This window comes from Mytilus galloprovincialis, chromosome 12 (assembly GCF_965363235.1).
Source record: "Mytilus galloprovincialis chromosome 12, xbMytGall1.hap1.1, whole genome shotgun sequence".
NCBI classification, from domain to species: Eukaryota; Metazoa; Mollusca; class Bivalvia; order Mytilida; family Mytilidae; genus Mytilus; species Mytilus galloprovincialis.
In genome coordinates this window covers 27,955,339-27,968,333 of record NC_134849.1, presented here as the reverse complement: position 1 = coordinate 27,968,333, position 12,995 = coordinate 27,955,339, and the positions used below count along the sequence as shown (strand labels likewise).

The 12,995-nt window shown below is 31.9% G+C and overlaps 1 protein-coding gene across 1 annotated transcript; it reads left to right on the top strand.

Moving 5' to 3' along the window:
- The first annotated feature begins 1,095 nt into the window (after positions 1-1,095).
- On the top strand, positions 1,096-10,328 carry LOC143055271 (trans-1,2-dihydrobenzene-1,2-diol dehydrogenase-like). Its single transcript, XM_076228402.1, has 8 exons — positions 1,096-1,159; positions 2,968-3,068; positions 4,030-4,141; positions 5,210-5,373; positions 5,983-6,229; positions 7,598-7,725; positions 9,336-9,486; positions 10,124-10,328. Exons 2-8 carry the CDS (start codon positions 2,979-2,981, stop codon positions 10,222-10,224), a joined length of 993 nt encoding a protein of 330 aa, XP_076084517.1. The 5' UTR covers positions 1,096-1,159; positions 2,968-2,978; the 3' UTR covers positions 10,225-10,328.
- Positions 10,329-12,995: the final 2,667 nt, after the last annotated feature.

The following is a 12,995-nucleotide window of genomic DNA, read 5'->3' as shown; positions in this document are numbered from 1 at the left end:
ATCTGGATATCATTTATCAAAACTATAATTTTCTATTAGAGGTGGCGTGAATCAGATGTGGATACTAAAAAATTCCAAGGATCTTTTAGAGTACATACAATATTAGACTTTGGGATTTTGTTATTGTAAGTTTCATTTTCAATTCAAATTGAATGATTTTAATTGTATTTAATGAAATAGAGAATTTAAATGGGGAATATGTCAACGACACAACAACCCAACCATAGAGCTGACATCAGTCAAAGGTCACCAATGGGTCTTCAACGCATCGAGAAAATATTGCACCCGGAGATTGTCCTCAGCTGGCCCCTAAATGAAATTGTGTACTAGTTCAGTGGAAATGGACGTCACACTAAACATTAAAACATATAAATGAACCGAAAGTTAAAAACCAAACAAGACTAAAAAAGGTCAGCCTGACTTTGAACAGGCGCAAACATGCGGCAGGGTCACACATGTTTTGTGAGATCTCAACCCTCACCTTATACCTCTAGCCAATATAGAATAAAGAAACACATAGGGATACTCACAGCAACACTCAATTAAATAAGTACATATAATATTCAAACGTCATCTAACCTAATGCCATTTAAAAAGAGGGATTCATGTAGTCGATTTTAAGTAAAATCAGTTTAAATGATTAAAAAACAGTCGAAAATGCATCTTTCCCCGTTATGTCATAGTTTGACGTCGTGAATATAGAATTTTACGTGAATAATGTCAATCTCTTCCCTTCAACTGTATCGTATGCCTTTGAAATACATCATACATTGATGATCTTCAATATGTAGTAATAGCTTACATAGAGCAGTAAGTAACGTCTGTAAAGTCTTGGATATTCAATATTGAAAGGATATCATAATTATGTGTTTTAATCTGTAACGCTCTAGAAATAGAAAATGTCCTTCTCCCGAAATAACTTTAAAATACATCCGATAAAAGTTTGTTTTTGGCACACGGGTTTTATGAAATAGTACGGTTGGGTTTTTAAGTATTTAGTTCTTCTTCTCTACAGGTAAGTTTAACAAATATAATCTATGTTACTATTGAGATAACACACATGTTGAAGATTTATCATTTTCTAAGTTTAGAAACAGGATAATACATATAGACTTATATCTATTACAGGTAGAAAAAGCTATATGTAGACCATTGAATCGTGAGTACAAATTCATTTGATATTTTAAAATGAACTTTGATTCTAAAATACTTGTAAACAAAATTGTCAACATATTGCCGTTCAATGACATGAATAAAATATCGCGTCAATTTTCTTAATGATTACCAATGAGACCATTATCATGCAGAAATTAAAGGACGAGGTGATAACCTTCAACAATGAGCAAACCCTAAAGTAAGTTGACATCTCCATAGATAAAACCATTGGAATGACAAACTAAAATCAACTCTGACAGCAACCAACGACAACCATTGAATTAAAATGCATGTTATTCTGTGGTGAGTACGTCGAAATGTAGTATTTGTGTATTTCTCTGTCCTGAAAAAAGAGAACACTTTCGTTTGGTCATTTTCGATTTTTTTATGGTACTGACCGGTTAGGTTCCTTCAACTCGTCCGCTTTGTCTTGTAAATGCTAAATATATTATATAATAGTTTATCATATATATAGTACTGCATGTATTAATTACGCCTGTTTTGAATATCTGATAAACTCTATACCGCAACCCTTTTCGGAGTATTTCGTGACTCTTTTCGTTTCCTTACAGTTGTTATCCTCTAAAAATTTCTAAGCACGTGTTCATTACCCCATTTCTATTTAATAAACTATGAAGAATATATCATGTAATGTTTTTTAAATGTCTTTAAAAGTTCACCAATGTAACGTCAATAGTGAAGAAATTATATATATCGAATGACTTCAAAGTTTTACAGTTCACGTATAGCTGAAATCCGAAAAAACAATATTCACTTCAACCATTCAAGGTTAGGATCGGACTTCCAATTCCTGACTTAAAATTAACAACAAAATTGTACCCTCTAAAAATGATATTTTTTTGTTTTCCATGTCTCTTTTCGCTAGCTTCGGCTTATCATAAACGGATTCTAAACACTTCGGCACAGCAACAAGACAAACCAATGCCAGGATAATTCGTCATTCGTAAAATATATTTGTGCACCTGAAAAAGACGTACGGTATCAAGACAAATCGACACCTTGAAGAATCGACACCTCTCAAAGATATTTTTCCACCTTTGAGCTTTCGTAGCTCAATTTTAACAGATAATGTTTATTTCAAACTTGATGGCGACAAGATTTTTTTAATTTTTTTTGCACTTTGTAGACCAGTACTAAACTATATATTTTCTTCTTGCAATTGTCAAAAATGTGACAAAAATATGATATAAGTGTGGAAAAGGGATTTCAATTTCGTATTTTTATAAAAGTAAAAATATCTGATTGAATATATGAAAAAGAGATTACTAGTTATTAAAGGTACAAGGCTTATAATTTAATAAGTCAGACACCCGTTTCGTCTACATAAGACTCATGAGTGACACTCAAATCAAAATATTTAGAAGGCCAAACAAGTACATTATAACATACTTATCACGTGATGTTTTACCTCCAGTAAACAATATTGACAAGAAAGCTTTTGCCTTCCAAAAATTATATTGATAACGGATTTATATAGAATTCGATATGATTTTTACATATCACAGAATGGATTTAATTTTACGGTATATTATTCTCTATTAATAGCCACTTACGGCCCTACATCCTGTCGTTAATTGTGGTCTAACGAAAAGATGCACCACTAAATAATGTTGATACGGATATATGAGGACATCACATAAGATCATTGTCAAAATATATTACCACTATTATTAAGACGACAACAAAGAGAGCTTGATAGGGAACAATTACAGCAAAATCAAAAATTTGCTATTTAAAAATCATCAATACCAGTGAAATGTGCCGGTCATTTTATTTCATTTTGTTTTACAGAAATAAATAAAATGGCTCTCAAATGGGGAATATGCAGTACTGGAAAAATCTGCAGCGATTTCTGCTCAGCATTAAAAAATATGCCATCAGAGAACCACCAGGTTAGACATGTTACTAGTATTTTAATCAGTTTAATTCATCTGTAACCGAAACATTCATCGGTTGGATTGCAATCTTGTCTTTCGAATAATTCATTTGATATTCATGATTAAAGCACACGTTAAAAAACTAGCAAATTGTAAAGGCGACAAATGTGGATCTTGTAATTATAACGTTTTATGCAAACAAATTGTATTATTCATTTGAACATCTTTACCTGTTATTTACTAGAAATTTTCCGAAATAAGTTTTTTACCGGATTTGTAATAACATAAGCCACACGACAGGTGCCACATGTGGAGCAGGATCTGCTTACCCTTCCGGAGCATCTGAGATCACCCCCAGTTTTTGTGAGGTTCGGGTTGTTTAGTTAAGTTTTCTTTGTTTTGTCTTCTGTACTATTATTTGTCTTTTTGTCTTTTTATTTGAACCAATCTATGAATTTGACTGTCCCTATGGTATCTTTCGCCCCTCTTTTAAAAAGTTAATTATATGAAAAGACCTAGACTAGAGATATAATATAAATAAAGGCAACAGTAGTATACCGCTATTCGAAATTCATAAATCGATTGAGAAAAAAAAATATTAGATGAGAACTACGACACAACAGAAACACAACATTAAAATGTAACACACACAGAAACGAACTGTAATATGACAATGGCCATTTTCCTGACTTGGTATAGGAATTATAAAATGGTCTGTAACTCTATTGAAATTCTTCTACTCCAAATGTGTCTTTTTTGCCTTAATGCAGACATAATTATATAAAATTTTATAAAAAATACATATTATGTTTTATTTCTGTTTGACAAATAGCTTATCTATTGCGCAAACCGCGCAGTCGTAGCAATATATATGTTTGGGCAACCTTAGCAAAATCTAGTGAAGACAAAACCCGCAAAAATGATGTACTCAAACATTTAAACATATCTTTTCGATTATCTTTTATTCATCGTTTAGATAGCTGCTGTCGTTTCTAGATCACAGGAAAATGCACAGAAGTTTGCAACTACATTTGACATTCCAAATGTGTACAGCTCATATGAAAAGTTTGCTGCAGATGCGGACATAAGTATGGATTTTATTTTAGTTTGTTTACTTCTGTTCGTAGTTTGGTCCTAGTGATAATCACTACTTTGCCGTATTCATGTTGACTGTTGATACCACACTTAAGACGTTCTGATGAATACAGTTTAAACCTTGTCTTTTGTGATTTGGTTAATCAATAATAAATAACAAAAATATTTGGTTGTGACAACGCCATGGATAAAAAAAAGTTAGCAATCCATATAATGCACGTAGAGGCGGTTTTTATTTGTCGGATATCATTTTTGCAATCATTAAAATGTAATGCCAGTCTGAAAGATAAGGTCTGAAACCTAAGATCTACAAATCAAATGTCTTAACATTACTTATCACTTAAAATATATATGAAAATAGTATAAAACTGTAAGACACCTAAATTTATTTGTTAAGATATTTCCGGTTGTGTTTATATCAAAATGTGTAGTTTTTGTAGACTGTAAGTAAGTGAAAATAAAATTCTTATAGACTTAATAGCTTCTGTTTATATATATTTCATAGTTATATTTAAAAGTACGTTAGCTTTGAACATATACATACTATAACTTTTCTTGATTTTTTTTCAATTTCGAACATATAGATTATACCACTGTATCTAGTGTAATACGATATTTATCAACTCGAGACAGTTAAATTTTCAAATTTAAAATGCGAGGCTGCAAAAAGATGTGGTCTTTTTATGTGACGTCATCAGGCATGTTCGCCTTTTTTTATGCCATTACAATATGAAATTCAAAGGAAAGCAAGAAAACTCTACGTCATAATCGAATTTTGACCAATAAAGAACTGAGATCAAACGAGTCATACGTTGATTAAATAAAACAGGTTTATAAGACACATCGGTGGCGACTTGAAATAAACCAACAAAATAGCTAAACCAAATAGTATTATCATATCAATCCAAGGTTTATAAAAATCCCTTCATCACACTTCAACATATTTAACTCTTCGTGTGAGTTTAATTATATAATGATAATATGATTTGGACTTGTTATCGAATTATTTCAGGGGCACGCATGGACACAAAGCAAATGTGTAAAACTCTTTTTTTTTCTAGATATAGTATACATTGGAAGTGCATACACAGAACACGTCAGGTTGAGTATTCAAATGCTGAATGCAGGGAAACATGTCCTATGTGAGAAACCATTAGCAGATACACTAGAAGATGTGAAACTGGTTCATAAAGTTGCTCAGGAAAAACAGTTATTTTTTATGGAGGTATGTAGAATAGATATAAATGTAGCACTTATCATATGCACTTTATGTGGCCGTAATGAAGAAAAATAAACTCATCATAGATACCAGGATTACAATTTTATATTACGACAGACGCGCGTTTCGTCTACAAAAGTCTCATCAGTGACGCTCGAATCCAAAAAAGGTGAAAAAGGCCAAATAAAGTATGAAGTTGAAGAGCATTGAGGACCAAAATTCTTAAAAGTTTTCCTAAAAAAATTTCTAATGTAATCTAATCCTGAGGTAGAAAAGCCTTAGTTTTACAAAAATTCAAAGTTTTTGTAATATGGCCGTAATGAAGAAAAACACTGTTACAGAACAACTCAAGATAATTTAAGTATTTTTGATTGCGTGACAGAAACTAAAAAATGTACATAACCATGTATCATGGAAAATAAAAACAAGGAAACAAGAAAAAAAAAGATATACAACTTCTGATATTAAACACTAAATGCACTCACTCCTACAAATGTTCGTAAGCAATTTTTGTGTTTATTCAAATGTCCAAATTGTATGGTTAGATAAGTAGTTTAATTTATTATATATAAGAGATAAATGTAGTTTTTTTTTAATTTTTACGACCGACAACAGGCTGTATGGAGTCGCTGTTTTCCGCTGTATCACAGAATCAAAGAAGAAATTACTTCCAAGAATATGGGGGAAGCTCAGATGGTTTCAGCAAGATTTTTCTTAAATTTTGATTATTGTGAACGTATCAAAACACAAATACGGGCTGGAATGTTGCTGGATGCGGGCATTTACACTGTTCAATTCGCATGTATGGTGTATGGAGAGTATCCTGTATCTGTTAAAGCAGTTGGGGAGGTTGTTGAAAGTGGTAAATAAAACAAATAAAGTAAATGGGACTATGTGAGAGAAAAACGACTAAAATCATGTTTTTGCTTCCTCTGATCTGTTTGTTTTCATGACACACTTTGTGTCCTCAAGTGTTATATATATATATTACGTATAATCGACTTATAGTATTTATTCAGTGGTTCTTGATAGCAATCTAGTTACTTTCGAGTTTTTGGTCGAAGTTTACCGGATCAATAATAATTGATAAAAAAAATAAAACAGAGCACGTTGAAAGCTTGAGAGATACGTGAATTGAAAGAGCCATGACCTTTTTTAATATTTTCCAAGTGTTCCTATAAAACTATTCCTTTACAGTCGTTACATGTTTTGCTGTATTAAATTTGTTCTTTTATCTGTTTACCTTCGAGATCAGTGTTTCAATATTCCTTAATCACGGTTTTTTCACTCTCACTTGCACTGTGTTGTGGCCGAAGTTAAAACGAGAGGTAATATAGTTAACAGCACTGCATACGGGAAAATATTGGTGAATAGTGTCTGTGAGGTCAGTAATTCAACATCGGTACATTTATACATATTTTGATAATATAAAGGTTTTCTTAAAAAAAAACAAGTACACTTTCGTTTTGCTTTGTTTTTATGAATAGCATGTTTAAGTCAATTGCTTTACAAATGAAGAAGGCATGCTTACATTTGTATAAGGTTAGATCCCAAACGTCAGGCTAAAACAACTCGTTAACATATAGTGTTATATTTAAACTTAGACTCCGGATTTTTGTAATAAACAATAACCATAATAAGCCTACGGTCACACCAACCCTTTTCCATTTGTTTGTTTAGAATCTTTTGTTTTTAACGTTTAGTAAAATGAAAAACAAAATAATCAACTCTATTTGAACTCTATTAAAGAATCGCTTATAGTTTTGCATAGGTGAGCAGCTGTGAGACATTTACCCTTATCAATTGTTTAATTCGGTTTTTACTTAAGGTTGTAAATAACACTACAGGGAGATAACTATGTGAAAATCAATTGAACGTCTGGAAATATTAAGCTTCTCAATGATCAAATAGGTGTTAGTCAAACTGCTATTTGTCGTACGAATATTTTCCGATAAAGTGTTTTTTCAACTTTTTTTTAATTTTTATATTTTCGTCCTATGATCAAAGTAAACATTTTGTGAAAATTTTATGAAACTTAAACGAGCCAAACTAATTTAAGTGAAGGTGTTTGGTTCCACCTCAATTGTTACGATCTTTTAATGCTTTGCATTCTTACATTGTAACATTTTCTGCTTTCAAACTTGTTCTTGATAAAGACACAGCAAGTTTGATGATCTGAGGTTGAATAATTAAACGAAATGATATAACGATGATTTGCTATCGTTTTTAGGACACGACATTGATGGATGTATCATTTTATCATACAGCGAAGGTCAAAAAGCGTGTCTTATATACTCATCAAAAGTTAAAAGTGACATAAATTGTGCTTCTATTATTGGTACCAATGGTTCTATTGAGGTAAGTTAACAGATAAAATAGAAATGATAATTGTATTCTTCGTTTTAAAATAACGAAAAAGAGGACAATCTTCTTTTTCGTAATTGATTCAAAAGTCGATAAGATAATTCAATTCAAGGCACTTAAAGCTTCGAATTTAAACATAGGTAAATATCAATGTTACAATTTAAGACTAGCCCTAAATACTGTTAATGTCAACCTAAGGTATAAATTTCATTAATTACTTATGAGAAGGCACAAGAAATCTCTAACATTTAAAAATCGATGTTAATAAAGTGTGCATGATTTAATCACGGATGCAAAATGGTGTGAAACAGAGGCGTGACTGCTTGTTTGGTGTAATCAGACCCCATCCATGTTATGGTTTGAGTTGGACGATTAAACAGTACAGACTTACTTTAGTACTTTTTCAATTAACATCATTTTAATTTTGTTAATCATTTATTTATATCAAACATGTTAAATTGTATAAAGAATTTATCATCTTGAATTTGTTTAACTAATTGAAGCTTTAGTTATTTGAAGGTTTGGTCTTTCAACAGACTATTGGAATCCCAAAGGGTACCTATTGCGCTCCTCTACTTACAAATTTGTTTTTATATTCCTATGAAGCAGAATTTACCCAAGGGCTTGCACAGAATGAGAAAAGAAATTAGCCCAGTCTTTTAATTTCTCTTTTCGGTATATTGATGATGTACTGTCTCTTAATGATAATAGATTCAGTGATCACTTACATTTAATATATCCAAGTGAACTTGATAATACCGACACAGATAAATCTGCTTCACATTTAGACCTTTTTCTCGAAATGACTACTGATTTTAGGTTGAATACCAAAATTTATGACAAACGCGATGATTTTAATTTTCTTATAGTCAACTTTCAATTTCTGTGTAGCAACATCCCAGCGGCAGGGCTATGAATCGATCATATTAAGGTCATCACTCAAGAAATTTAACGGTCGCCATCATGAGCTGATTGGCCATTATGACAAAAGTGTGTCTTAAATCATATCTGATATTCTTCCTCAGTCATAATAACCATCCATCATTACCGAACTGAACAAAGAAATAACACGACGGGTGCCGTATACGGTACAGAAAATGCTTACCCTTCCGAAGCACATGATTTCACTCCCGGAGTTCGTGATGTTTCTTAATTATTATTTATAGCTGTTGATGTAAATGTCCTTTGGTTTTGAGAGTCTTTGTTTACTTCTCGGTTGTGGTTGTTATTGTCTTTTAAAGGTTAAGACGATGAGCATGTCGTCCATAGAAACAAAAATATGTGGTTTCTTTAATAATTTACACTTTTCAATTATTTTGACTCCTGAAAAGAATAAATGAAAGCATTTGAAGTCACGCGTGGTTCATACAAAAAAAAATAGATAAACGAATTGCGGTATTGTTGATTTAGCATGTTTAAAACAAGAGAGTTTACGAAGAGAGAAATATAGTAAGCCGCTTGTGAGTATTGTATATCAACGAAGGTTCGTCTATTACTATATTGAAATTAGACAACTTGAGTTGATATCAAACGATATCCAATCCTAACTAGTTATGAAAGCTATAAATCAGAAATATACTGACCACAACACGTACAATTTTCAGATGAACAATCATTTCTGGTGTCCAGATGAAGTTATATTCCCGACGGGAAAGGACACAAACGAAATCCCTGTTGGTCCTGTACCATTCAATTATCCTAACAGTGGCGGTTTGTGTTATGAAGCAGAGGAAGTCAGAAAATGCATTAACAACGGTATGTTCAAACATTAATAAACAAACAAGTTTCAGAAACACAATGAACGCTTATTCATTCAATCCATATATCAAGGTGCGCTGGACATCACTCTTAAAGACTTATTAATTTAGATTGTTATTCAAGATTCTTAAAAAAAACAATTTTTTGACGAATGTTAGGGATGATGTTATCCATAAATTCGATTGTAAAAACAAGTGTGCAAATTGTCTGAAGACTTGCATATCCTGGCCGAAATTTTGGTAGAATATTATGTCGTTTAGGCTACCCACTACTGGAGAGTACATTGCGTGTAGTTCTCTCCACAAGACAATAGTGATAACAGAATTTAGCATATTTCACTGAGTATATTGCACAAAAACTGAAGATTAAACAACTTCACAACTTCATTCATTACCACCCCTTGACCGATTTACTGAAAAACCTGATTGCTCTGAAACAGGGTGACGTGTATTGCTTTCATATGCATATAAATCTCAATTAATCATGCAATGGGACACAATTTTAAAAATGATATTTTGTTCTGATTTATATTACCTCAAGTAACCTGTTTTCTACGAGTATAAGTTTTGAAACGTCTGTCAAGTCTCCTTATTATGTGTCATAAATGCAGCTAATGGATTTTAAATATATTTAGGTAAAACAGAATATGCTCATTATTCGCATAAAGATTCTGAGATGGTTCATAGAATTATGGAGGATGTAGCAAAACAGATTGGTCGAAAACTACCAAATTAAAAGTAACAAAATAAACATATAAGTATCCGTATATATGTTTTGGATATTTTCTTTAACTATAATGACAATTTGATATTTCATGATAATATATTTTCACAGATATATATTTCGATTTGAAATCATCCTATCAAAATGGTTATATAGATTGTCGTTATATTTTGAGTCACTAATATTTGATTGAGTTTTAAATTTTGGAATCTATATAGAATTGGAATTTGCTGTAAGATTGGCAATTGATATAAGCAACTATCACTGTACTATATTGTATAATAATCAATATGATAAGTGTTTAGTATAACTATAAATTTTCACATCTGTTTGTCGTACTATGAACTACAAACTATTTATTTTGTAAAATAAAGGCAACAGTAGTATACCACTGTTCGAAATTCATCAATCTATAGAGAAAAAAACCAAATCCGAGTTACAAACTAAAACTGAGGGAAACGCATCAAATATAAGAGAACTACGACATATCAGAAACACAACATTAAAATGTAACACACACAGAATCGAACTATAATATAACAATGGCCATTTCCCTGACTTGGAACAGGGCATTTTCAGATAAAAATGGTGGGTTGAACCTGGTTTTGTGGCGAACCAAACCTCTCGTTTTAATGAAAATGTTAGTTATAACATTAAAATGACAATATTACATGACAGGACTACAAAACAAATACATTGGAGAAAATATAGGACAGAGAAACAAACGATAAATAGCCAACAAAAGGTACCTGATTAAAAATGTAATTCGCCAGACGCGCGCAACGTCCACACAAGACTAACTATCGACGCTCAGATGAAAAAAGTCCGAAATCCAAAACAAGTACAAAGCTGACAAGCACTGATGACCAAAAGTTCCAAAAACTTGTGACCAACACGGCCAGGTTTATACGCCTGGATCAAGAACATCCGTATTATTTAGAATAATACATACTTTAGCAAACAGTAAATTTTATAAAATGACTATATGATAGATATACATGATTAAACGGAAATGGTGACTAGCTACAGAACAAAAACGGATAAATTACAAAATGCACAGCCTTTTTAGCCGTAACCAGCAAAACAGACATTTTCGTTCTCGATTTATACCGTATACCTTACAACAAAACTAATTGCTTTTACCTGTGTACATTACTCTTTTTGCGACAAGTTTATTTGTTCCAGGTTATGGTTGACTTTTTGAACTTATTTCATATCTCAAAGCGGTATACTACTGTTGTCTTTATTTATTCAACACTTACTTATTCGTTTAGTGTATGATAACTTGCGTTATTGGGTCTTTTGGTTGAGTTAAGCCATTTCAAAATATTTTATACATTTAAAGTGTATCTTTCTATGTTGTGATGTTACACTTTTGTTATGGGTAAGGGTGAAGGTTGGTACCTATTTAAAATTGTAAACTGGCTGCATGTGTCTGCACCTGTCGTAAGTCAGGAATCTGGTATTCAGTTGTTGTTGGTGTGGTACATAAGTGTTTCTCGTTTATTATATATATAAGACCTTCGGTTTTTCAGTTATAATTGTTTGACACAAGTTTTTTTACCCTTTTTGAGCCCTTTATAGCTTACTGTTTGGTGTAGACAAGACTCCGTATTGACAGTTCTTTGACCTAATTGGTATTTCTATAAAAATTTGTATATTGGAAGGACATGAAAAAAAAACAATTTAAAGGCCTTATTTATAACAAAACATTTATAACAAAACAAGTAAGAATATATATAAGAAAAGAAATATATCCTGTATAAACCAATTGGATTTCAGGATTATGACACCAGGGATGCACAGAAATGATTTTCGGGCTTAAAACATGTTTACTTTGTAACTACACAGCAATTTCATCAAATTGGCCATGTTATTTCGGGAAACCTGAACATAGTTCAAGACCGTCATGTTTACAGAATTTAATATTTTTGCTCTTTGTTGAAGGCCCAAATAAAACGAAGCATCTTTGCTTTTGCGTGTGTGTAGCTGTGCATGTACTAATTGTGTGTTATGGATTAATAATGGAACCCTAACCCTATGTTTGTTTTCCTATGAGGAAAATCATAGCATCCAACATCAACAATAGAATAAAACATTGCCGTCAGCATATAATTAAAGGCACTATTTCATCCTAAGGTAAACATGGGATTACAATTCTGATAGTAAATTATCTATTAGTAGATATTTATTTCAATAGATGTATGAATATAATAGATATTTGAATGTAACATTTTGGAAGTTATTTTTTTAAAAGGAGGATTAAAACAGTACACAATACATGCAATATGCACATTTGAAGAATAAGAAACAAGGTCAAATAAAGTTTTTGAAGGATTAAGGAGATCGCAGATGTAGCTTTCTCTTTCTCATTTCTATCACTAAAAACTGCTCAGAGTCTGAATTGACCAGTTTTTGTGCTCGACCAGTAAAATCGAGCACACATTTTACTCGACTGTACTTAACTGTACTTAAGTGTACTCGACTTGGTCTCGACTTTACTTAATTAGTCTGATTCAGTACTTGATGATCTTTGTGCAGTCTGAAATGGTCTTGACCAAGGCTCGACTTGTCTCGACCTGTCTTGACTAGTCTCGACCTGTCTCGACTAGTCTCGACTCAGTCTCAACCAGTCTCAACCTGTCTCGACTAGTTTTGACATTCATATTTAGTTTTGACTGGTGTAAATCTGCCCAACTAACTTACAAGAATTAAATTAATCTAGTTCAAAAAAGCTAGAATTTGCAGTTAGAACAAAAAAGAGATAGTACACTTTAATTTTT